General features: G+C 54.4%; 2 protein-coding genes across 10 annotated transcripts; one reads left to right on the top strand and one right to left on the bottom strand.

Annotated features, from left to right (window-relative positions):
• Positions 1-320: 320 nt before the first annotated feature.
• On the bottom strand, positions 321-15,311 carry SNRPA (small nuclear ribonucleoprotein polypeptide A). 6 transcript variants are annotated; one of them, XR_014805034.1, is made up of 8 exons: positions 15,256-15,311; positions 14,697-14,791; positions 11,066-11,238; positions 8,467-8,646; positions 6,317-6,490; positions 5,826-5,914; positions 4,177-4,410; positions 321-3,961 (listed from the first exon to the last, which is right to left on the bottom strand). XR_014805034.1 is itself a non-coding variant. In XM_084958767.1 (7 exons), the coding sequence occupies exons 2-7, from the start codon at positions 14,767-14,769 to the stop codon at positions 4,251-4,253; spliced, it is 849 nt and encodes a 282-aa protein (XP_084814893.1). In that variant the 5' UTR covers positions 14,770-14,791; positions 14,919-15,311; the 3' UTR covers positions 4,036-4,250.
• Positions 15,312-15,710: 399 nt separating this feature from the next.
• On the top strand, positions 15,711-23,809 carry ACTMAP (actin maturation protease). Of its 4 annotated transcripts, XM_084961098.1 has the most exons (7): positions 15,711-15,920; positions 16,430-16,721; positions 20,123-20,191; positions 20,647-20,771; positions 21,395-21,524; positions 22,030-22,100; positions 22,859-23,809. In XM_084961098.1, exons 4-7 carry the CDS (start codon positions 20,669-20,671, stop codon positions 23,242-23,244), a joined length of 690 nt encoding a protein of 229 aa, XP_084817224.1. In that variant the 5' UTR covers positions 15,711-15,920; positions 16,430-16,721; positions 20,123-20,191; positions 20,647-20,668; the 3' UTR covers positions 23,245-23,809. The 4 variants fall into 4 exon arrangements, with proteins under 4 accessions (XP_084817224.1, XP_084817225.1, XP_003127195.1 ...); XM_084961099.1 differs by lacking the exon at positions 16,430-16,721; XM_003127147.6 differs by having other exon boundaries at positions 15,711-16,721.
• Positions 23,810-25,104: the final 1,295 nt, after the last annotated feature.

Genomic DNA, 25,104 nt, shown 5'->3' with positions numbered 1-25,104 from the left:
GGGGAACCTCGGCCCCTCTGCTGTCCGGAAACAGTGGAGCCAGTATGGAAAAACCACCTTGGAATTTCCTGTGCTGAGGGGCAAAACAAGGCAGCCCTTTGACTGCCAGGAATAGCCCAACTCTCACGTGCAGAGTGAATATTCTATGCTGGGCCTGGGGCTTAGGCGATGCCCTACCATGATCACTATCTTCCTAAGCCGCTTCCTGACCCGGCGACCTGGGCTAAGCCATTTCTCCTCCATTTCTCCTCCGAGAACCTCACCTTTGTAAAATAGAAACAATAAAAACTAGCAGTTATTTATAGGGCATTTCACCATGCTTTTTTTTTTTTTTTTTTTTGCATTTTTCGTTTTTTTAAGGGCTGCGCCTGCAGCATATGGAGATTCCCAGACTAGGGGTCCAATCTGAGCTACAGCTGCCGGCCTACACCACAGCCACAGCAATGCGGGATCCGAGCAGCCTCTGTGACCTCTACCACAGCTCACGGTGGCAAGACCAGATCCCTAAACCACTGAGCAAGGCCAGGGATCGAGCCCAAGTCCTCATGGATGCTAGTCAGGTTCTTAATCCGCTGAGCCACAACAGGAACTCCTGCATCACCTTTGAGAGGGGCTATCGTGACCCCATGTAGAATTTTTTTTTTTTTTTTTCTTTTTTAGGGCTGCACCTGCAGCATATGGAAGTTCCCAGGCTAGGGGCTGAATCGGATGTGCAGCTGCCGACCTACACAACAGCCACAGCAACACGAGATCCAAGCTGTGTCTGTGACCTACACCACAGCTCACGAAAATGCCAGATCCTTAACCCACTGAACGAGGTCAGGGATCAAACCCACACCCTCATGAACCCTAGTCAGGATCCTTAACCACTGAACCACGAAGGGAACTCCTCATGACCCCATTTTCTATAGAAATGGAAACACAAACCCTTAAGGAACTTTCCCAAGGTTACAGTTGGGAAGAGGGGCTAGATCTGGCTCTAGGCCCACACCCATCACTACCGAGTTGGAGCCATCAGCTGCCCAAGGTCAGAATAAGAAAGCAGATCAGAACTCTGCTCCTAGCAGAGATCCACATACCTGAATACCCACCTCTTTCCTCAGTTCTCCTACCTCTGGCTGGCAAGTCCAGCTTTCCTTTGGAGGTTAGAGCACGCACACACACCCTCAAGGGGGATTCATCAGGGGCAATGACTGGGCCTGAGGCAGCTCCTACACAACACCCAGCACGGTGCACCACGAGAGTACTGAAATGGTGTCAGGATGCTCAAATGTCACCCCCTCAGAGGGGCTCTTCCCTTGATCACCCCAACGACTGCTCCCCAGCTCCACTGCCCCACCATGTCAGTTCTGCTTACGTGAGAACCAACAAGAGTTTGTCTATTTCTCCCCCCACTGCATATCCTATGCCAAGAACAGTACTCAGCAAGTTACTGGCTGAATGTCCTGGGTGCTTGCGAAGGGCCTGGAGGGGGTGGTGGTGGAGACTGCGGGCAGGAGGGGCGAGCACAGAAATGCCACAGTGGTAACACAGAGTCCTCCTGGCACAGGAAGAAAATGAAGCTCAGCATGGGGCCATCAACTGCGACAGTCAGGGAGCCCCCAGGTGGAGAGCAGAAACCAGGGTCCTGGGACCCTAGAACCCACGGCTGCCAGTGTTCCCACATGTCATCTGCAATAGCACTGGGCCTTTTGTGAAGACGGAAATGGCCTTCCACGTGCAACCTTTCAGATCCTACAAGAAGGCGTGCATCTGGTGCCACCAGTCTTCAGCGCTTCAAACGCTGCTGTCCCTCTTTAATGGAGGGAGCAGAGCGCGAGCAGGCTGGGGCTGGGCCTTGCCCGGGGGCGGGGGAGACACCCAGAGAAAACAAAATGTGTCTGTCTTCCAGTTTTGTGATTTTCTACTTCTCATTTTCCCATCTACATAGTGTGACAAAGGGTTTCAAGCTATGTGTATTTTTCATCCATTTAGAAACTTCCAGGTGTGTGACAGACTGTTAAAGTTCCCTGTTCTATCCACCTCCTTTTTTTTTGGCTGCACCCACGGCATGCAGACACTCCAAGGCCAAGGATCCAACCCAAGGAGTTCCCTCTGTGGTGCAGTGGAAATGAATCTGATTAGTATCCATGAGAGTTTGGGTTCAATCCCTGGCCTTGCTCAGAGGGGTGGGGACCCAGTGTCCCCCGTGAGCTTCAGTGTAGGTTGCAGATGCAGCTGGGATCTGGCATTGCTGTGGCTGTGGTCTGGGTCAGCAGCTGCAGCTCAGATTGAACCCCTAGCCTGGGAACCTCCAAATGCTTCTGGTGTGGCCCTAAAAAGCAAGCAAACAAAACAGGGATCCAACCCGAACCACAGCAGCAACCCAAGCTGCTGCAGTGCCAATTGCAGGGTCCTTATCCCACTTCACCACAAGAGAACTCCACCTTTTTTTTTTTTACGGCCATACCCACGGCATATGGAGGTTCCCAGGCTAGGCGTCGAATTGGAGCTGTAGCTGCCGGCCTATGCCACAGCCTCAGCAACGCTAGATCCTTAACCTACTGAGCAAGGCCAGGAATCGAACCTGCAACCTCATGGTTTCTAGTCAGATTCGTTTCCTCTGCACCACAATGGGAACCCCAAGAACTCCATCTTCTCATCCAGTTTCAGTTGGGGTGTTCCCTGGTGGCCTAGTGGCTAAGGATCCAGCACTGTCACTGCCACGGCTCAGATTTGATCCCTGGCCTGGGAATCTCTGCATGTCTGGGGCGCGGCCAAACAAAAAACCACATAGCTTCACCCTGCCTGGGAAAAGCATCTTGGGAACTTACTTAGAAACAAGTGGTTATGGGGGAATGTACTAACCCTTCTGTCCCTAGACCCGGTCTCATCTATGGATCCTGGCCTTGAGCAGCAACAGCTTCCAGCTAACCTCACTCACTTCAGACTGGCCCCCACATTCACCCATCTGTCCTGTTACTGTTTGTTCTGAAGTCAGTGGGTTTTGTATAGATATTCCATGGTTTGGCTCAAGCCTGAAGTCAAGGGGAGATTGTGTCAGCAACCAAGGACCTCTCTGTTCAGTCCTGAGCTCTTCCTCCAAGCACAGGGCTTTGTCCTTATACTCGCCTACAAAGGTATAGTTAGTTATGCCACCCTTTAGATTTTGTTAGTACTATGCTATGTTTAGTATTGTATCCCTAAAGCTCTGTCCAAGTCTTTATTTCAAGAATCTGAACTTGTGGAGTTCCCATTGTGATGCAGCGAAATGAATCCGACTAGGAACCATGAGGTTGTGGGTTTGATTCCTGGCCTTGACCGGTGAGTTAAGGATCCAGCATTGCCACGAGCTGAGATGTAAGGTGCAGACGCATCTCGGACCTGGCATTGCTGTGGCTGTGGCGTAGGCCTGCAGCTGTAGCTCCGACTGGACCCCTAGTCTGGGAACCTCGATACACTTCAAGTGCAGCCCTAAAAACCAAAAAAAACCCCCAACAACCACCAGAATCTGACCTCGAATCACAGCCAGCACTGTGATATTTAAGTGCTCCACCACCATAGAGCTTCAGCAGGGTACATGCCTTTGCAGCCAGAAACCACCTTTCCTGGCCTGCCCAGCAGCTGGGGGACCAGAGGGGTGTTTGGTTCAGCCACACTCCTCTGTACCAGCGTCTGGTCAGCGGCTTCTCATGCATGATGAAGCCAGCGTGGGCATGCCCGCCATCAGCAGTGGCATCTTCCTGAACTCTACAGACTGCAGCTCAATCAAGGACTACAGACTTGAACTCAAGGGTCTCCAATCCGGACTGCCATTCCTCCTACCCTTCCAACAATGTCAGGAACACCCAGTTCCCTGCCCTTACTTCCTGAAGTACCTGGAGTGGTTTGTGTAGGACTCTTGTAAGACAGAACGCATTTTTGTGTGGAAAAAGGTGATGCAATCCCCAACAGGCTGAGCGGCCCCAGCACCCGGAATATTCTGATGTGCAGGGAAGGGAAACACAAGAGACAAGAAAAGAAAAACAAATGGTTGTGAAAAAAACAAACCTCAAGGAAAAACAAACAAACAAACAACACTTTAATTCCAGCCTAACAGCTCCAGGTGCAATGTCTGGGAACAGACTCTGGGTACAATGCTGTGTGGGTACCATTCACTCACACGTGGCTCCAAGGAGGCCCCCGAGGGGGACTTACCTTCAGGGGACTGAGCCGAGGGGAGGGGGGGTGGCCCCAGAACAGGGGGCAGGGGTGGGCATGGGGAAAGGGCGCTACTTCTTGGCGAAGGAGATCTTCATGGCGTTGTTCTGGGTGATCTTGAAGCCCTGCAGGGCATCGCGAGCGGCCCCCGCCTGCACCTCGTTGTCAAACTCCACAAAGGCGATGTCGTGCCGCCCAGGGACCAGCCGGACCTCCTTGAAGCCAGGGAACCTGAGAGAAAGGCCCAAACCTCAGGGATCCAGACGGGACACGGTCCCCTAACTTTGTGGCGTCTGGTGGGTAGGGCTGGGAATGCGGCCGAACATGCCGCAATGCAGAGGACAGCTCCAGAAAGAAAGAATCACCCGGCCCAACCACAGACGACGCTAAGCTGATAAACCCTAATACCACCAAGTGTCAGCAACACAGACATCAGTTAATGAGAAATGTTAACATGAACACCCATAAGCAAACACAACCTCGATCAAGAAACAGAGCACTGCCCCCCACGTCCTCCCCATCCTAACCCACCCGCCTCCACTCCAGAAAAACCACTACCCTGACTTCTATGGGTCTGTTGTTTTTTTGTTTTTTTTTTGCTTTGTAGGGCCACACCTGCGGCATATGGAGGTTCCCAGGTTAGGGGTCAAATCGGAGCTGCAGCTGCCAGTCTACACCACAGCCACAGCCACACAGGATCCAAGCCACATCTGTGACCTACACCACAGCTCACAGCAATGCCAGATCCTTAACCCACTGAGAGGCCAGGGATGGAACCTGCGTTCTCAGGGATCCGCTAATGAGATTTGTTAACTGCTGAGCCATGACAGAAACTCCAACCCTGACTTCCGTGATTTGCTGTTTCTTTCATTTCCCTCTTCTCATTCCTTACTTCCCGCCCCATCAGGCAACCTCAGGTACACTAGGCATCCTTTTTTGCCATCAGTATTCTTAGGAAATATGTACTCTTCTACGGATATGGCACACCTGTGGTCTACCTGTCTTATCAGGTTTTCTCAAAATTTCCTCTCAGGGATACCAAGACCCATCCAAGCTGCTCTTTCCGTTCTAACGGCCGCGCTGCAGGCCGCAGCGAGCATCCGCGTCTGACAGCTCCCTCCTCCCAGGCTGCCTCCTACTCACCACCACTGCGAGGAACAGCCCACCGCCAGCCCCCTAAATCTCATGGTCAGCATCTCTGTGGGCTGTCCAACCAGAAGCAGAGCCACCAGGGGAGCGCCTTACAGGAGGCAGTCACCCCAGGCCATGGCCACAGGCCATCCCCACCTCTCCCACTTACAGGCAGAACACGCCGATTCTGCCAGTCCAGCCAGTGTCCAGTGACACCTGTTGTTTGACTGCACTCTGCCTTTGTCCAATTTACCAACTGGAAAGATGAGTCTCAGAGCCTGGAAGGTGGAGGAACGCCCACGGCCCTGGCCACTGCTGACCCCCAGCCCCGTTGCCACCGAGCCCCCCGCTGCGGGCCCCGCCCCAGCCTCCTCCTTCTACGCCTCTACTCACCATCCTGCCTACAAAGCCTAAACAGGCTCAGGCCTGTGCCAACAGAACTGAGACACTGTCCCCACAGTGCCACCTCCTGGCTACCACCCCCCAGCCCCTGCCCAGCCACAGGCCCCACTTACTGGTTGAAAAGCATGGAAAGCATGAGCTCGTTGGTCTCCTCCGGCAGGTTGGTGAGGAACAAGATGTGATTTGGTGGGTTTTCTGAAAGCTGCATGAGAGCCGGGAGCCCGTGAGTCCAGTGGGGGATGTACAGCCCTCCTGCCCTCCAGCCCCTACCCTGCCCTTGCCCTGATGTCCCCTCCCTTGTGGCCTGTCTACCTTGCCTCCCCCCCACTAGACTGTAAGCCCCAAGAGAGCACTGCTGTACCCATAAGGAGTTCTCACCAGTTCACTGAATGAACTGAGACACAGCCCACCCTCACTACAGCCTCACCTTGACCTCCCAAAGCTGCCCTAACAAACACACCACTTCCTCTGTCCTATGCTAGGGCCTGATGCCACTGCTACATCCATCCCCATCCACCAGCCCAGACCACCCAACCTAAAACCGCGTCCCCCCAGCCCTTCTCCATGCCTGTGTTCTGAGACCCCAGGAGGACCAGACACTTACAGGCTGGGCAGGTGGCATCTGCCCAGGCATAAGCTGCTGGGGGGGCATGGCCCCGGGCGGGATCTGGCCGGGCGCGAGGCCTGGAGGCGGGATCATGCCAGGGGGCGGCATGTAGGGAGGCTGGCCCGGCATGTGGTGCATGATGCGGGGTGTCTGAGTCATCGGCGGCATGCCCTGTGGGAGAGGGAAGGGGGCTAAGATGGGCGCGTGCAGCCCGAGGAGGGGAGCATTCAGTGTCAGCCGGAAGCGGAGAGGATAAAAAGGGAAAAAAGGAAAGTCAAGGTGTGAGAGACACAGGGAAAAAGATCCAAGCTTGGAAAAAGCAAAAAAGGTACCCAGAGATAGATGGAGCAGAGACCCAAAGTCACAGGAGCCACTAAAGAAAAAAAAAATAAATAAATAAATTAAATTTGAACATATAAAAATTGGCCAGAGGAAGCCTCACTGTGATGCATCGGAAACCAATCTGACTAGTATCCGTGAGGATGAGGATTCTATCCCTGACCTCACTCAGTGGGTTAAGGATCTGGCAGCTGTAGCTCCAATATGACCCCTAGCCTGGGAACCTCCAAATGCTGCGGATGAGGCCCTAAAAAAAAAAAAAAAACAAAACAAAAAAAGGCCAGAATGGCCTAATTTTGTTTACAGGCGGGAAAAGCCTAGGGGAAAAAAAAAGAAAATGCTATCAACTGAATCAACTGACAGTGTGGAAAATAAACACTGTAATAAGCATGCTGTCCTCCTGCTTCTAAAAATAAGCTTTGTGGAAAAAGCAACAGACCCAGAGACCAGAGAGTGGAAGACGGAGGTGAACGGGGATGGTCGGGGCAGGTGCAGAAGGAAGTGGGAGGTGGCGCTCAGGGGATGAGAGCAGGCCCAACGGCACAGAGCTTGTGCAGCCAGGAGACGGACAAGGGAGCTGCTGGAGCTGGAAATTGCATCCAAAGAGTCAAAGGTGGGGAGGGAGCTGGGCCTGGAAGAGAGAAGAGGGGAGAGTGGGGAAGTAGCCCAGACACCATCCCTGCTGCAGGACAAACAGCGCAAAACCCATCAGAAAAGCTGACATGGAGGCGCAGAGACCTGAGGGCTCTGGTTCCATCTTTTCTTCTGTAGCATTTCAAGCGTTCTGTGTCCTGTTTAGAAAACAGGATGCTTCCAGTCTTCAGGCCCTCATCAAACGCATACGGACATCTGCCTGTTTTCCTCTAGAACCTTTACTGTTCCAGCGGTCACGGTCAAGTCTATGATTCAGCTCAAACTAATGTATATAGAGTCAAGGTGGGGCTACCTTTCCCCTTACAGATATCCAATCGGTCCAGTACCACTTACTAGGGGACAAAGTCCCTTCCCTGCTGGACTGCCGTGATGCCTTGGTCACACATGGAGTGGCCATACACACGCCATGTCTCTGGCCTATCTCCCCACCCTGAGGTCCATAACGTGCCATCTCCGTGACCATGTACAGCAGGCCCAGCTTTGCTCTCCTCGCCTGCCTTTCCAGATGTTTACAGCCAGCCTGTCAGTGTCCCCACAAATTCCTGTTGGGATTTGGACGGGAAATGTGGTCAAACTTGGATTGAATTGGAAAGAAGTGACGCCCTGAGTCTTCCCACCCACTGGCTGAGGTCGGCTCCAATTGCTCTGGGTGATGCTCTGTCTTAGGGGGTGGTCTCACAGGGCTCTGTTGAATTCCTCCTCGGGGCTCCTTTTCAATCTGTAGTCTGCTTGTTTCTTGCTAACATCCACAAAGAGAACTATCTCGTCCTGACCTTCTCTCTGGGACCTGGCTAAATTAAATGTACTTTTTAACCCTAACAGTTGATTAGTAGCTTCCTCTGGATTTCCCACTTAGACACTGACTTAGGAGACACAGACAGAAAAATCAAAGTTGAAGAGAGACAGAAAATAAAACACTGAGACAGGGAGAAAAGAAAGACCCTGAGAAACAGGCAGGCAGGGATCGACCTTTCCCAATGGAGAAACCACCATCCATGTGCTCACCCCCTCCCGCCAAGACAGGCACACAGTTGCTAGAAGAAAACGGAGAGGGGCACAGGTTCTGATCCCCAATGGGAGGCCCCCCACCCCCTGCGCCCGAGCCAGCCCCCTGGGGGTGAGGAAGGCCTGGCAGTGAGAGGGCCGCATCTTACCGGGACAGGACCCTGAACGGCCCCCACCACGGGGGCGGCTGCCCCGCCCTGCACGGCCTTCTTGGAGGCCGGGGTCTCTTGGCTCTTGGGCTTCCTCTTCTCCCGCTTGCGGTCCCGCTCCACAAAGGTGCCCTTCATCTTGGCGATGATATCCGAGTCGGTCTTGGCGTACTGGATGCGCTGCCGAGCAGAGAGCAGGAGGGTTAAGGTGACTGGACTTCAGAGCCAACCCGGGGGTTGCAAAATCAGACCTTGCCAGGAGCAGCCTCCATGTCCTTATCTGTCAGATGGGGATGGAGATACCACCCACTTCAAAGGATGACCGTAAGGACCACACGAGTTCCAGGTGATCCAAACAGTGCGGGCACATGGCTAGGACTCGGGAAGCGGGTGCCTTTGAGATTTTTTTTTTTTTTTAACTCGTAAGGGTCATACCTGCAGCACACGGAGGTTCCCAGACCAGGGGTTGAATCAGAGCTGCAGCTGCCGGCCTACACCACAGCCATAGCAATTTGGGATCCAAACCACGTCTGTGACCTACACCACAGCCACAGCAACACAGAATCCGAGCTGTGTCTGCAATCTATGCCACAGCTTGTGGCAATGCCGGACCCTTAACCCACAGAGCGAGACCAGGGATCGAACGCTCATCCTCATGGACCCCAGTCGGTTCGCTAACTGCTGAGCCATGACAGGAATTCCTGATGCTGAGGTTTTGAAAAAGAGATGGGACAGCCTTGAGCACAGAGCCCAAGGCGGAAGCAGGGAAGCGAGGCCAGGCAGGAGCACCGCGCGGGGGGCAGCTTCCATCAGAGAGAGAACAGGTCTCCAGGCCAGACCTCATTCACCGGCGGTTTATGAGCACCTACACTTGCTGTCGGGGTACAGTAAGGAGCAGGTTGGGCTGATCAGCCCCTGCCCTTGGAGGGAGTTTGCTGCGGGGAGATACGACAACGAATGTGAAAAAGTGACCCGGAGAAGGGGACAGAAGTGTAGGGAAAAACCGAGAGTTTCAGTGTGTGGCCAAGGAAAGGCCTGAGTGAGGCGATACCAGCCTAGAGACAGGAAAAGCTGCACGGCCGGCCAGGGAGAGCGCGCTCCAGCAGAGGGAACAGGCAGCTGAGCAGCACAGGGTGAGTGCAGGAGCAGCAAGGAGGCCACCGTGCATGAGGAGGGGAGAGACAAAGTCTCAGAGGCAACAGGGGACCTTGGGGAAGACTCTGTCTTTTCCTGACAAAGCCCGGAGCCCTGGAGTGTTTGCTATAAGCAGGGGACCAACACAGCCTCCCTCATGTCTCCCAATGGGCGCTGTAGCCATGGGCTGGGGCACAGCCCAGGAGGAGCAGGGGTGGCGGCTGGAACCAGGTGGGGGCAGGGACGGAGAAGCGCTGCTGGAGGTTCTGAGGCAGAGCTGACAGGATGCCCGGTCCCAACTCGCAGCACCTCCGTGCCTCACGTGGTTCAAGCAGTGACTTCAGAGAAAAGCAGGGAGAAGGGTCCACACAAAAAGCTGCAGGTTTTAGTCCTCCAAAGCGAACTCCCAGCTGCTCCAGAAAAGCAACAGAAGACGTGGCAACTGTGGGCTTGTAAACCCAGAGGCAACAACAGGCAGGAGGGGTGAAGACTCCTGGCTGCCCCCTGGCCCCAGGGCCCATGTCCTCCACATGAAGCCACCTGCCTGGGACCTGCAGACGCTGACACTTGCTGTCGCCTTCCCAGGGGAAATGGTTCAGGAAGGCATGTTCCAAGCAGTTGAAACTCCAAGACTAACTGAGGAACAAAGGAAAAAGCCCAAAGAGCCAGGGACGGCTGCCAGAGAGGTGGCAGGAACTCTAGGTCAGGCAGGGACTGTAAGCCACGCCTCACCTCCTAAAGGACAGCCCCCGAGGCCAGCGACTTGGCCCCCTGAACATCTGCAACCCCTTCCCTCCCATCCCTTGGCCCCATCCTGGGCCTGGCCCAACCCCTGCGACCTGGGAATCCGGCCATGCCTCACCTTCTCAGCTCACCTCTCAGCTCCCTCCTCTGATCCACCTCACCCAACAGCCACAGGAATCTACCTAAAACCTCCTGTGGCTCCCCGGCACCCTCGGAATCAAGTCCACTTCCAGAACAAACGCCAACTCCTTAGCCGGACTTTCGACATGCTCTCCAGGCCATGCCCTCCCCACCTTCAGCCGAATGAACCGGACCCCGCTCTTACCCCCTTCAGCCAAATGAACATGACCCACTTCCTCGATATCTCACCCGCTCCTGGTTACCTCAAGGCCTCAGTCCACAGTCTTTCTGCTCCTCATCCCCCAGCTACCCTCCTGACACAGGCAGAAAGCCCCCCTTGCAAACTCCCAGACTGGATGAGAGGCCTCCCCTAGGCTCCCCAGCTGTGCAGGTCCCCATCCCAGCCCAAGGGCTAAGACAGGCGTGTCTCTCCAACAGCGCCGTGGGTCTGGGTGCAGGCCGGGGGCTTCCCTAGATCACGGTGGCCCCGCACCCCCAAAACAGTGAACAGCGAATGCTGAGGAACAGCTGGAGAAACTCCCGTCCCATACAGCCCGCCCACAGGAGCAGCACCCAGCAGGGGCACACACCCAGAGCTCACCATGGGCTTGTCGTAGAAGGGGAAACCCTGCATGGAGCGCAGGGCATTGGTGGCGCTGCTGACCTCCTTGAAGATGACAAAGGCCTGGCCCCTCATCTTCAGGCTTCGTGAGACCAGGATATCCAGGATCTGGCCAAACTGGGAGAAGATGGCGTACAGGGACTTCTTCAGCTCTGCAGCGGGGGAAGGAAAGAGGATGGGTGACTGGAGGCCCTGGGGCTGGGGCTTGCTTTCTCAGAGGACCTGTAGCCCAGAGGGAAGCCATGACAGAGCACCCAGCCTGGTGAGGGCCGGCCATCCCTCAAGAGCCAGAAACACCCACAGGAGCCGAGAAGCAGCCAGGTGGTCGTGCGCATCTCTGGAAGAGATCGACAAAGAATGCGCAGTAAATGCTCAATAAATGCGAGCACTTTTCTTTTCTTTTTTTAGGGCCACACCTGAGGCATGTGGAAGTTCTCAGGCTAGGGGTCAAATCGGAGCTGCAGCTGCTGACCTGAGCCACAGCCACACCAGATCCTTAATCCCCACTGAGCAAGGCCAGGGATCCAACCCTTGTCCTCATGGATACCAGTCGGTTCATTCCTACTGAGCCACGATGGGAACTCGGAATGTGGGCACTGCTTTTCACCGTCGATAGCACCCAGGCACAGGCCTGCGTGACATGGCCCTGGCCGACTTTTTTCCTCGTCTCTCCCCACACTCCACCTTCACTGCTGTAGCCCAGCCACCCTGCCTTTCTCAGGCCCGTCACACCAACTCAGCCTCAGGACCTTTGTGCCACCAAGAGTGCTCTTCTCCTGATATGGACATGGCTGCCTCTTTCTAGTCACCCAGGGCAGCAGAAATGTTGCCACCTGAGGCCTTCCCTGACCCCCTCATCTAAAGCCTGTCCAATTTGTTTAGAGCAGTATCCCCATGAACAGCTTGGTCACCAGCACAAACCTTCAAGAAGACTGGCGTGAATGAAGATACCATCCATTAAGTGACTTATGGGAAGAACCACTAAGTTTTCTCAACCACTTCATGAGGTTATCAGTTATAAGTGTCCCAAATTTACTAAAATGGAAAAAGGTTCTCAGAGGATCTGTCACTGGCCTAGGAGGAGTGTCCCAAGGGTGCTGGGAAGACCCAGCACAGGGACCAGGACCCAAGTCCATCTGAACCCAGTACCACCATACCTGACAGCCAGAAAGGGTATCATCCCTACGCAAAGAAGGTACCTGAGCTGAAGACGCTTGGTAAAAGAGAGAAAAGGTGCGTGGGAGTACCCTTGTGGTGCAGCTAATTAAGGATCCTGCATTGTCACTACAGGTCCCTATCATTGCCGTGGTGTGGATCTGACCCCCGGCTGGGAACTTTCATATACTGGGGGGTGGGTGTGTGTCTATGTGCTGTGTAGCCAAAAAAAAAAAAAAAAAAAAAAAAGACGTGTGACGGAGGCAGGGGAAGTGGGAAGCAAAGAGCCAAAATGATCTCTCTGGGCTGTCTCAACCCTCCATCCCATGAACTCAGTTTGGGCCCCAGTCATTCCCCTGGACTCTGGGTCACTCCAGTCTTCTCTCTTGTCCACTCGAGTTCACCCGTCACAGGACGGTACCCCTTGTCTGGTTCCCCAATGCCCTCAGGATGAAGTCCGACACTTCACCCAGCCTAAAAGGACCCAGGAGCCAGAGGGCGCTGCTCACTGGAACGTTCTATTGAGAGGCCTCTAAATCTCAGGCACCCAAAACTGCAGGACTTACCTTCCCAGAATGCCCTGGGCTCTTTGCCCCGAGACATTGTGCATGTAGGTCCAGCTTAGGAATTCTCTTCTCCCTCATCCAAAATACTGCCTCCTCTTCCTGGAAAGCTTTTCCAAAATGCCTCCTTTTCTATAAAACTGAATACCCCTTTCTAGGTGCCCTGATCACCCCACTGGACTGTGGCTCCATGAAGCCAGGACCAGGACTGTCTCAGTCACCAGTGTGTCCCCAGCTCCACAAAGCACTGGCTGGCTGTCATGCTCTAAAAGCACTGAGCTATTTGGAGTTTTCCTGTGGTACAGCAGGTTAAGAATGTGGCATTGGGAGTTCCCGTCGTGGCGCAGTGGTTAACGAATCCAACTAGGAACCATGAGGTTGAGGGTTCGGTCCCTGCCCTTGCTCAGTGGGTTAAGGATCCAGCGTTGCCGTGAGCTGTGGTGTAGGTTGCAGACCGGCTTGGATCCCGCGTTGCTGTGGCTCTGGTGTAGGCCGGTGGCTACAGCTCTGATTCGACCCCTAGCGTGGGAACCTCCATATGCCGATGGAGCGGCCTAAGAAATAGCAAAAAAAAAAAAAAAAAAAAAAAAAAAAAGAATGTGGCATTGGCTACAGTTTGCTCCCTGGCTCAGGAACTTCCACATGCTGCAGGTGTGCCCCCCCCCCCCAAGTTTATGAGAAATTTACATGGCTTCTTTTATTATCTTCAACAGGAACTATCAGCAACCTCAAACTCAACCTCAACAATTTGGTTCTCCTGACAATTGTCTTGAGGTGATAAGCAGGAAGTAACACCTTTACTAACTACTGGGTACCATAAAAACAAGCTGCATGGCAGTTTAGTCAACATAATCCCCATAACATCCATGCAAACGTTGTATTAAGGTTTTTTCCAGTTTTCCTATATAAAAAATGAGGATCAGTAACTTGCTCAAGAAAATGGAAAAATATGTTAAATGTCAAGAATTGAGTTCTTGGGAGTTCCTGTCGTGGCTCAGCGATGATGAACCCGACTAGTGTCCACGAGGGTGCCTTTCTCAGTGGGTTAAGGATCTGGCATTGCTGTGAGCTGTGGTATAGGTTGCAGACGCAGCTCAGATCCCAAGTGGCTGTGGCTGAGGCACAGGACAGCAGCTGCAGCTCTGATTCAACCCCTAGCCTGGGAACTTCTGTATGCCAATGGGCAGCCCTAAAAAGACAATTAAAAAAAAAAAAGAATCCAGTTCTCAGGCAGAATTCCTCCAGGCTGGTGTTGGCCTCACTCACTTTTCCATGCTGTGTGACCTCAGGCAAATCAAACTACCCATGAGTCCCAGTTACCTAATCTGAGAAATGGGGTCAACAGGTCCTTCCTGCGGGGTTGCCATTTAAATTCAATGTAATCAAGATTTATAAACAGAGTGTTAGCCATCATTATTATTCATCTCATTTTCACTTTGAAATGAAACAGTGTCATTGTGGGCTGATCACTGAGACCATGACAATGACCAAGGCAGTTCCAGCTCCTACCCTCAGGGAGGTCAAAGGCCAACAGGGAGACTGCCCCAAAACAGTCCACAACCATCAGGGCTTAAAGGGGTATGTTCAGAGTCAAGGGAAGTTAGAAGCAAGCATGGCAGGCAGAAAGGGGAGGGGTAAGACTTCCGGGAGGAGGGCTCCTTGAGTTGAAACCTCGAAGGATGGGCAACAGTTACCGGGTTAATGGGCTGGCTGTAAGACAACTGAGGAAGTCTTAAACTCAGAGGAAGCAGCATGTGCAAAAGCCGAGGGGTTGGGGTTTACGCTAAGAGTTTGCCTGGAGAAGACTGAGAAAGAGACGCGGATGCTGGGGATAGACGAGGGGGCCGGCAAGTGTGGGACAGCCTCGAGTCGGAACTATTTCCAGAACTCACCATCCTTCTTGATCTTCTCGTTGAGATTGTTGATATAAATAGTGTGATTGGGACGGGTCTCGGGAACTGCCATGGAAGGAGTTGCTGAGACAGAGCTGAAAGAATAAAAAAGGTAACCTCGGAACTGGGTTTCTCCAAATCCTTTGTCCCAACGTGGGCTGCTTAGAGATCTTCCTTCTAAGAGGAAGTCAAGTGGGTAATGAGGAGGGAAAAGACAAACACCTCGAAAAACAAAGCAAACGCACGACACGGCGTCTCCTGCCCGCGTGGTGAAGGAAATCTCGAGAGGTTTACTACGAGTCCGAGGATGCTTTACGCCACTCTGTAGGCGGGGTGTCCGAGGTGGCGGTTCCCACTGGCCCACGCGCTCAAAGGGCGGCCCAGGAGAAAAAGCCCGGATGTATGAGCCAGTTAAGGTAGGAGTGAGAACTTTGCGGAGTCTTGGCCTCGCACAGCGCAGAAATAGCTCCTTCCCCCCGACCCCCCGAGGCACAGCAAGGCCCGGGCGCCAGGCTCTCCACCCGCCCGATCCCAATGGCCGCTTGAGCACACTACTCACGAACCAAGTCGCAGCTCCCGCAAGCGGCACCTTCTGCGTTGCTGTGCGCCGACCACAAAACTTCCTCTCCTGGTCCCGCCTTTATCTTTCTACAAACCAATCCCCTCGCGGACACCTGGTAGCTTGGCCAATCAGAGTAAGTCTCGCTCTCGGACCGAGGTTTTGCCAATCAAAACGATCCTTGGGTTCCCGCCTCAGCAGAACAACTCCGCCCGACCACTGCAAGCCCTTGGCTTTTGCGGCGCCCCGGGCTACAAGCCAATCAGTGAAGGCCGCGCCCCCTCACGCGCTTCTAGCCAATCGGGACGCAATTCTCGCGGCGGACTCCTCGGAGGCAGTTCTTTAGGAGCCCCACCTCTTCCCCCTCCGCTACGCGTTCTTTGTCACGTGATCGTTAAAGGGGCGGACACCACTTTCAAGTCTTACCACGAGATTTGGGAAAGGTTGTGCGCCGCGGTCGCCATTTTGCGGGGAGGGGAGCAGTGTTTTACCTTCCGACTCCGTTCCGTATCCGAGCGTTGTTGCGGCTCCCAACGACCTCCGATCTATCGGCCTTCCCGAACCCTCAAGCCTCCTCTTTTTGCGCTCTGATTTCAGGACTTTCTCCACAGCTAGGCCTTTTTCCCTGCCAGATGTCCTTTGACCTCTTGACCTCTGACTCAAAGGTCAGCGCTAAGGTTCCAAACTCGGGTCTGTGATGCGAGGGGGTGGATATCTAGCCTAAATTCTCCCACTCTTTAATCCTGTGGCTCGAAATCCGCTTTCGGTGCCTTACTCTAGGTCTGAGCTTTCATATCCTGAGATTGAACCCCAAGTTTCCAAATCTAGCCCCTGATAAGTTAACTCCTAATGAGTATCACTGCTTGAGCCTTGCACCCCAACTCTGTATCTCAAATCTGGTTCCAGATTAAAGGACCGCGTTAACTCTCAAATTCCTTGTGATTTCAGTCAGCCTCAGGGATTGAGTCTGCTTCCAAAGTTCCAGGTTTTAGCCCTGATTTTTTCAGTCCTTCTGTTCACCTTCCTCCCCCAAGTCTGGAATTCAGCTCTAAAGCCTTCAGAATCTCCATCCCTGTGACCAACGCATTTGGGAGGATCCTTCCCTTCCCTCTGCTAAGCCTTCCAGTGCAAGTCACAGACCCCAAAATGATTTCTCCATGCTCTCCTCCCTTAGAGCCACCAATTCATCCTCCAGAAACTCCTGCACCCCAGACCCCCATCATCCCACCTCCTCCCCTACCCCCAAATCTCCCGGACGTAGCTTTTCCACCCTCTCCCTTGAGTCTCCAGGCCCCTGTACCCCCACCACCCCCACTGCCACCTCCACCACCTGCCACCGGCTTTGCTGCCCCTCATGTCTTCGGCCTGGAGAAGAGCCAGCTCCTGAAGGAGGCCTTGGAGAGGGCCGGCCCAGTCCCCAAGAGCAGAGAGGATGTCAAGAGGCTCCTGAAACTGCACAAGGACCGGTAGGGTCCCCATGCCCCACCTCACCCACCCACTCAGGGTCTCACCCAAAACCTGTCCCTAGGTCACTCCAGCCATCTCCTCTTGGGGTTTCCCGTTTGCTCAAGGTCAAACAGCCTGGAGTTCCTGTTGTGGCTCAGTGAGTTAAGAACCGGACTGGTATCCATGAGGCTGCAGGTTCAATCCCTGGCCTCACTCAGGGTGAGCATTAAGGGTCCAGCATTGCTGCAAGCTGCTCTGGCATGGCTGTGGCTGTGGCTGGCAGCTACAGCTCCAATTCGACCACTATCCCAGGTGCAGCCATAAAGAGAAAAACAAAAATGAATAGCCTGTCTGCTTCAGCCCCCTACTTAGATCCTTTCAGTGGCAGTGTGCCTTCAGCCATGAAAAAAGTCCTGCCCTGACAAACACCCGGTGGGAGAGACAGATCCCACCTCTACCAGTGACAGCCCAGGGTGGTCAGAGCTGTGAGGGAAGGGCCCAAAGGGAGTACCTGGGCTGGGGGTCAGTGCAGCCCGCATAGAGGGGACCCCTGAGTGCTGTTGGGCAGATTACTCAGGGGTATGTGATGTGGAAAGTAAACAGTTTGTGCCCAGGCCCAGAGTGAAGTAAAGAGGTGTTTAATGACTTGCAAATACTTATTTCTGGGGGGCGGGAGACTTAGTTTCTGCACCACTGGAGGGTGAATTGTTTTGTGTATTCCTTGAGGAACCAGGGCCCTGCCTCAAGGCTGCACTGTTGTTTCTTAACTGATCCTCCCTTGTTTCTGCATTCCTTCCTTTAAGAGAGTTAATTCCTGGGACCTATTCAAGGATGAGCATTGTGGCCAAGTGTAGATCACAAAATGCCTTAGGCCAAAGTGTCACAGTCATAACAACGCTGGATCCTTAAGCTGGATCCTTAACCCGCTGAGCGAGGCCAGGGATTGAAACCCGTATCCTCATGGATGTTAGTCTGGTTCTTAATCTCCTGAACCACAACAGGAACTCGAGTTGTTTTTTTTTTTTTTCCTTTGTACGTATTGGGTTCTCTTCTGTCTAGAAAGCCATACCTGTTCTCTTTCTCTGGGGACCCCTAACCTATCTGCCTACAAGAGAAGGTGGCACACGTGGAGTTTCGCAGGTCCACATGGTGTGGGGGGCCATGCAGAGGAAGCTGGGCTGTCCTGAGGGCCCTGGGGAGCTGTGGAAGGGCTTTGTGCCCTTGCAGGGAGAGAGGTTACCTTCAAAGAGTGGAGGGAGAGTCCGGGGATGGAGGAGCCTGGAGCACCCAGAGACCCTGGCGGGAGGGGAGGGGCGAGCCCTGGGCTGGGGAGGTGGGGAGGGCAGAGGGAGAAGTGACCTGCCCAGACTCAGAAGAAACTGGCAGCGTATCTAGACAAGTTTATAATCTGCACTAAACCCCCAACCACACTGAGGCAAATTTAATGCAAATAACACCACCCGTTACTGCCTGTCCACAACCTGCCAGGCACTGCGCTGAATGTTTCCTTGCTAATTTCCTTAATTGTCTCAGTGATGCCCTGAGATAGGAAGGAACTACTGTTGTGCCGTTTTCCAGATGAGGAAACTGAGGCTCATGGAGATGAAGTCATTTACCACAGAGCTTGGAAGAGGAAGGGGCCAGTTTGAACTCTGGCAGGGCCGCGGGGCTCCCGGTTTTTAACCTTTGTGCTGTGTTATCACCTCTCATCAGGAGGGGGGCCCCCAACCTTACCCTTTCCTTGGCTTTGGGATGGAACTATGAGCACATTTCAGGCACCTCCTTAGCCCAGAATGGGGGTTGGGGGAGGCATGGGATCACCAGAATATTCTGAGGACCCCAACAAGGTGATCTCTTAGGGGCCCGAAGCAGTCACTACCTGGATTTGTTCAAGGCTGAGTGAAGGGATTTCCACCCTAACTGCCTGAGAAACGGGCTTGAGAGCAGAAAAACATTCACATGGAGTTCCCATGTGGTGCAGCGGAAACAAATCTGACGAGGAGCCATGAAGTCGCAGGTTTGATCCCTGACCTTGCTCAGTGGCTTAAAGATCTGGCATTGGCGTGAGCTATGCTGTAGCTCGCAGATTCGGCTTGGATTCTGAATTGCTATGACTGTGGTGTAGGCCGGTGGCTACAGCTCCGATTCGACCCCTAGCCTGGGAACTTCCATATGCCGCAAGTACAGCCCTAAAAAAAAAAAGACATTCACAGAATTTGAGTATTTTATTTTATTATTTTAATTTTATTTATTTTTGTCTTATCTCTAGGGCCGTACCTGCAGCACATGGAGGTTCCCAGGCTAGGCGTCGAATCGGAGCTATAGCTGCCGGCCTATGCCAGAGCCCCAGCAATGCAGGATCCAAGCCCATCTGTGACCTACACCACAGCTCACAGCAAAGCTGGATCCTTAACCCACTGAGCAAGGCCAAGGATTGAATCCGAGTCCTCATGGTTCCTAGTCGGGTTCGTTAACTGCTGAGTCATGACAGGAACCCTGAGTTTGAGTATTGATGAAATAAAATTCGTATATTTTGGCAAGATGAGAGAAATAGATAGAATATTCCTCTGCCCACTTGGGCCTCCCCCTCCCACTTCTGCATCTGCATTCTCTGGTCCTCCTCAGGGGCTGCCATTCCTTCTTCATCTCATCCAGGGCCACGGCTCCTTAGGAGACAGCCTTCCGTTGTAATCTCGTGAAGGGGCCACAGTGACCCAGGACCTGCTGCTCTCCTAGCTTTGTACTTACAGGTCTGGATTGAGTAACCTGTCCATGCTATGTTATTGGACATATAACCAGCCATTTGTCTCAAAAACTTACATAACAGTGCTTTGGCCGCTTAGGGTGGAACAGTCCTCCGAGCTTTTTTGCAATGCTCTTCTTGGGTGATAATCCTCAAATTTGAAGAAAATTTTCCCTTTCTTTCTTCGATTGACTCTGGATTAATTTTTTCATCCATGGTGTAGAGACACCCTTTGAGAGATTTCCTCTAATAAATCAGTCCCTCTGGGAGTTCCCCGGTGGCTCAGTGGGTTAAGGGTCCAGCATTGTCACTGCAGTGGCTTGGATTCCATCTCTGGCCTGGGAACTTCCACATGCAGGCGCAGCCAAAAAAAACCAAAAAATGTCCCTCTGGCTCCTAGTTGCAAAGTTGCTGGCACATGTGCTCTTTGCCCCTCAGTAACTGAGAGGAAGAGCAGACAGCGGCAGGCAGAAGATGGTTCCCACTGCGCGGCTGAGGAGGGAAGTGTCTCATCAAGGATGAGGGGAGTCTGATCCAGCCGAGGGTGGCCTCGGCCGGGGAACAGCCGGCCTGTGTTCCGCCCTTTCACCACCCCTCGACACCCCGCTCCCAGCCAGCCCTCCATGGGGGGACCCTAGGAGCTGGTGCCCTCATAACCTGAGTGTGGCTCGAATTCAGTTTCAGAAGTGACCTGCAGTGGATTCTCTTCTGTGCCGACCTGCCCTCCCTCATCCAGGAAGGCCCTCAGTACGTGCCCTGATTGGGACCCCAAGCCCTTGGCCTCTGCCCTGGCTTTGTGAGGATTGCCCTGGGAGTGTGGGAGGAGTGGGTCCGTCCCAGGCAGCCTGGGGAGGAGGAGGGGAGGGATGGGGTCCGTGCCAGGTCCTCATCCCGGGTGCATGCGCAGTAAACTGTTGGAATGAACGAGCAAGTGAACAAACAAACCTGGCCCATTATCTCTGACTCCACCTTGGCACCTGTTCCTCCTGGAAGCCCAAGGGACATCTCCCCCTCGCTGTCCACCAGCCCTCCAGCCTTGGGTGCTGGCCTTGAGAAGCCTCTCTCCTAAGAGGGGCTCGGCCCGGGAGAGGAGATGGGAACTCCCCCAGGGCGGCAGACCTGCTCCCCACAGCCCAGCTTTCAGGGCAGAGGGAGCCTTGGAAAGACCTGGGGGCTGAGGGGCTGGGCCTCTCTCTCCCCAGGTGCGGGCTGGTGGCCTTGTGGATGGCAGGCACTCTCCTGGTGCCCCCCAGCGGCATCCCCCTGGAGAGACTCGTGCAGGTGGCCGTGGAGAGAAGATACACGGCCCAGGGGGAGATGTTCTCAGGTGAGTTGGGAGTAGGGGGCTTTCACACTGGGTGTCCTGCAGGAGGGGACTGGAGCGCTTGGCTAGGTCACAGCAGGTGCATGAGGGGACTTTGTTCCATTCTTCGGGCCCTCCCCACCCCCTCAGGAGAGCAAAGTGTTAGGAGGTGGACTCTGAGCCACGCTACCTGGGTTCCCAGCCCAGCTCTGCCACTTCCTGCCATGTGGCTGTGGACAAGCATCTTACCGTATCTGTGCCTCATTTTTGACATTTATACAAAGTGGTGATGATCAAGGTGAAGGTTACGGGCACGGATTTCCAAAAGCCTTTGACACAAGGCCAGGTACACAGTGACTTCTCTCGCTTTCTTTTTTCTTTTTGTCTTTTTAGGGCATAGGGAGGTTCCCAGGCCAGGGGTTGAGTCAGAGCTATAGCTGCTGGCCTACGCCACAGCCACAGCAGCACCAGTTCCAAGCCATGTCTGTGACCTGCACCACAGCTGATGGCAACGCCAGAGCCTTAACCCACTGAGCAAGGCCAGGGATCGAACCTGCATCCTTGTGAATACTAGTCAGATTCGTTTCCATGGAGCCACAACAGTAACTCCAGCGATCTCTCTTTCTGTGTCTGCTCTGTCCCTGCAGTGGCCGACATGGGCAGGCTGGCCCGGGAGGTACTGGGCTGCCAGGCAGAGGTGCTCCACGGCGGCCTGGGCAGTCCCAACCGAGACCATGTCCTGCTGCACCTTGTCGCCGGACATCCCCTGCTTATCCCGTATCCCAGCACCAAGAAGGGAGCAGGGGAGGGATGGGGAAGGGTGGGTTTCCCCCCACCCCCGGAGAAAGAAGAAAAAAAAAAAAAAGAAGGAATTCCCTTGTGGTGCGGGTTGAGGATCCAGTAAGTGTCACTGCAGCAGTTCAGGTCACTTCTGTGGCACGGCTTTAATCCCTGGCCTGGGAACTTCCACATGCTGTGGGTATAGCCAAAAAGAGAGAGAGAGAAGAGTAGGTCCCAGGGCCACACCACAGCTTTTTTTTTTTTTTTTTTTTTTGGTCTTTCTAGGGCTGCACCCTTGGCATATGGAGGTTCCCAGGCTAGGGGTCAAATTGGAGCTACAGCTGCCAGCCTACACCACAGCCACGGCAACACAGGATCCTTAACCCACTGAGCGAGGCCAGGAAGGGAATCTGCATCCTCAAGGATACTGGTCAGATTCATTTCTGCTGAGCCACGACGGGAGCTCCCCATACCACAGCTTTAGCCTTAACCCTGGTGCCAGCTACGACGAGGACTTCAACCACGAGCCATGTCAGCGGAAGGGCCACAAGGCCCACTGGGCAGTGAGTGCAGGTGGGCCCCCCTCCCGTGCCCTGTCACTCCTCCTCACATTCTCACCCTTGCGCTGGTGCCTCCCGAGTACTCAGGGCAGGAGCTGCGGCTGGGCCATCCCAGGCCCCACAGGGTGCTCAGCAGGGACCTGGCCGGCAGCAGGTGCCCGTTAGGGTTTCCACAGACAGAAACTGGGCACAGACAAGGGTCAAAGAGTCTGGGCCGCAGTCTTGATACAGCCACATCCACGCCCTGTGACTCTGGGCCGCCATTTCCCTGTCTAGAAATCAAGGTGACAGTAGCCCCCACCTTAGGAGGATGTAGAACTCTGAATGGTGCCTGATCTGTTACCCGTGTCAGTAAGTGTTAGCTACGCCAAGCAGCAGCATCCTGCCACCTGCCTGAAAGGACCGCATTTGCAGATCAGGTAGCCTGGCTGGAGGCTCCCCTGTGTGCACGGCTGTGCCTTTGAAGGTACCTCTCTGAGCACTGCTGTTCTGGACAGCTGGTGGCAACAGCTGCAGCAGTGGTATTTACTGTGTTCGGTGGTACCTCCCTGTGCTGACGCTGTCAGAGGCAGGACCTAAAATGCCTGCAGTCCCAGCCCGGCACCTGGGTCCAAATCCCCGCCCAGCCGTGTGCATGCTGGCCCCTGCAGACTCCTCCGTGACAGTGGGGATGGGGGCAGCACCTACCCTGGAGGACTGTGGGGGGCACTCAGAGCCCCGGCCCCTGGGCAGGGCTCAGCTCCAACTCAGAGCTTCCCCCTCTCTCCCCAGGGGTGCTGCTGGGTGTGCAGGCTGTGCCCGACGTCGGCTATGCGGAGGACCCGGAGCTGCCCGGCCTGTTCCACCCAGCAGCCAGCTCGCCCCACCAGCCACCAGCCCTGCCGGAGGAAGGCTCCACAGGCACCATCTACCTCCTCTCCAAGCAGGGCAAGAGTTGGCACTACCAGCTGTGGGACTACGACCAAGTCCGGGACAGCAACCTGCAGTTGACAGACTTCTCGCCCTTGAGGGCCACGGATGGCCGGGAGTATGTGGTGCCTGCCGGCGGGGTGCGGGCCGGCCTCTGTGGCCAGGCCCTGCTCCTTCGACCCCAGGACTCAAGCCACCAGCCTGCTGCAGCCTCAGGCCAGGGCGCTCCAGCTTCTCCCTCTGCGTGACGGCCTGAGGGTTTGGGCTGGATCTCTGAGGACCTCCAGCCAGGATCCTTCTTTCAGGGGCCCCCAGAATCCATCCAGTCCTGATCCTGGGCCTCGCCCCAACTCCCCCTTCTCCAAGCCCACCCTCCAATGTCAAGCACCTCCTCTGGGCTGGGGTGCTGGGGCCAGGAGTCTGATGGACAGGCTCCCTCTGCAGGGCAGACTGACAAGCGCTCAGACCCAGGTCCTGTCCACCCCGCCTCGGCGTTTATCACTGGTGACCACCCTCTTCTAAACCACCACCCCCTCTCTGGATGTGTGCGAGCGCCTTGCCGCTGGAGCCCTTGCTGCCTCCCAGTGCCGTTCCCGGGGAAGCCTAGGAAACCAGCCTCTCCACTGCCCACCAGAGACGCTCCCCGTAGCTCTTTGCTACTCGAAGGACAGGGACTCAACTCTCCTGGCCCCAACTCCCCTCCCCTAACCTGGGCTGTTCTTCCCCACACTTTGTGCCAGACTGGCTTCTCAGGTGCCTAGAGTGTCCTGCTCCCCACCCCCCACCACCCTTCTATTAAAAATAACTCGGAAACTGCTCTGTCCTGACTCCTTATCACTTCCTCAGGGAAGATTCCTCAGCCTTGGACTTAGCACCTTCCCCTGCATATGTTTTCTGATTTCAGATAAAAGGCAGGAGTTCCCGCTGTGGCACTGTGGGTTAAGGATCCGACATTGCTGCAGCTGTGGAATAGGTCGCAGCTGCGGCTGGGATCTGATCCCTGGCCTGGGAACTTCTATGTGCTGCAGGTGTGGGCAAAAATGAAAAAAAATATGTAACATAAAGTGAATGCCTCAGTTCCCGCCGTGGCTCAGTGGTTAATGAATCTGACTAGCATCCATGAGGACACAGGTTCAATCCCTGGCCTCGCTCAGTGGGTTAAGGCTCTGATTTGACCCCTAGCCTAGGAACCTCCATATGCTGCAAGTGAGGCCCTAAAAAGCAAAAAGAAAAAAAAAAAGTGAATGCCTCTAAGACTAGTTATTTGTGCACCCCCATACCCTGTTAACTCATCAAATCCTCCAGTCTTGTAAGGAAGGGACTAGATTCTTCCCAATTTACAGATGGATAGACTGAGGCCTGGATAAGTGCCGTCACTGGCCTAAGGTCACATGGCTGACAAGTGGCAGGGCCAGGATTCACAGCAGGGGGATGATACCGACACAGATTGGGGGAGTGCGAGGTGGGGAAAGAGAGATTGTTGTTTGATGAGTCCCTGTTGCATCCATTCAGAAAGAGGAGCACAGATCTGTCTTGGTCACTGCTGCGTTCCCAGTGCTGAGCAAAGGCCTTTATTAGAAATGGCGCAGTTGGAGTTTCCGTCGTGGCGCAGTGGTTAACGAATCCGACTAGGAACCATGAGGTTGCGGGTTCGGTCCCTGCCCTTGCTCAGTGGGTTAACGATCTGGCGTTGCCGTGAGCTGTGGTGTAGGTTGCAGACGCGGCTTGGATCCTGCGTTGCTGTGGCTCTGGCGTAGGCCGGTGGCTACAGCTCCGATTCAACCCCTAGCCTGGGAACCTCCATATGCCGTGGGAGCGGCCCAAGAAATAGCAACAACAACAACAACAAAACAACAACAACAACAACAACAACAACAAAAAAAAAGAAATGGCGCAGTGTAGTGTTTCTTCCATGGCCCTGGCCCTGTTGCCTGCTCGTCCCCATCCCAGCCCTGACACCCTGGTTGGTCCTGTCCATCTGGTGCACTGTCCTGGGAGCCCTTGAGGACAGGGCTTGGAATCATCTTGGTCACCACCGTGTCCCCTTCACAGAGCCGGGCATAAGGGCAGCAGCTCACTGACGCCAGTGAAGGCACTGGCTTGCTCTG

This window comes from Sus scrofa, chromosome 6 (assembly GCF_054392235.1).
Source record: "Sus scrofa isolate SSC_HxYL_T2T_F1_AM1 chromosome 6, Sscrofa_HxYL_maternal_Yorkshire_Landrace_v2.0, whole genome shotgun sequence".
NCBI classification, from domain to species: domain Eukaryota; kingdom Metazoa; phylum Chordata; class Mammalia; order Artiodactyla; family Suidae; genus Sus; species Sus scrofa.
This window is presented reverse-complemented; position numbering and strand designations above follow the sequence as displayed.

What these genes read in the sequence shown, in the direction of transcription:
- SNRPA (XM_084958767.1), bottom strand. Translation starts at nt 14,769, where the DNA reads ATGGCAGTTCCCGAGACCCGTCCCAATCACACTATTTATATCAACAAT. An exon ending in CGAGAAGATCAAGAAGGATG is followed by an intron (nt 11,239 to 14,696) that starts GTGAGTTCTGGA and finishes CCCCCGCTGCAG; the next exon opens with AGCTGAAGAAGTCCCTGTAC. An exon ending in AGATGCCACCTGCCCAGCCT is followed by an intron (nt 5,915 to 6,316) that starts GTAAGTGTCTGG and finishes GCTCTCATGCAG; the next exon opens with CTTTCAGAAAACCCACCAAA.
- ACTMAP (XM_003127147.6), top strand. Translation starts at nt 16,402, where the DNA reads ATGATTTCTCCATGCTCTCCTCCCTTAGAGCCACCAATTCATCCTCCA. An exon ending in CTGAAACTGCACAAGGACCG is followed by an intron (nt 16,722 to 20,122) that starts GTAGGGTCCCCA and finishes GCTCGAATTCAG; the next exon opens with TTTCAGAAGTGACCTGCAGT. An exon ending in CCACTGGGCAGTGAGTGCAG is followed by an intron (nt 22,101 to 22,858) that starts GTGGGCCCCCCT and finishes CTCTCTCCCCAG; the next exon opens with GGGTGCTGCTGGGTGTGCAG.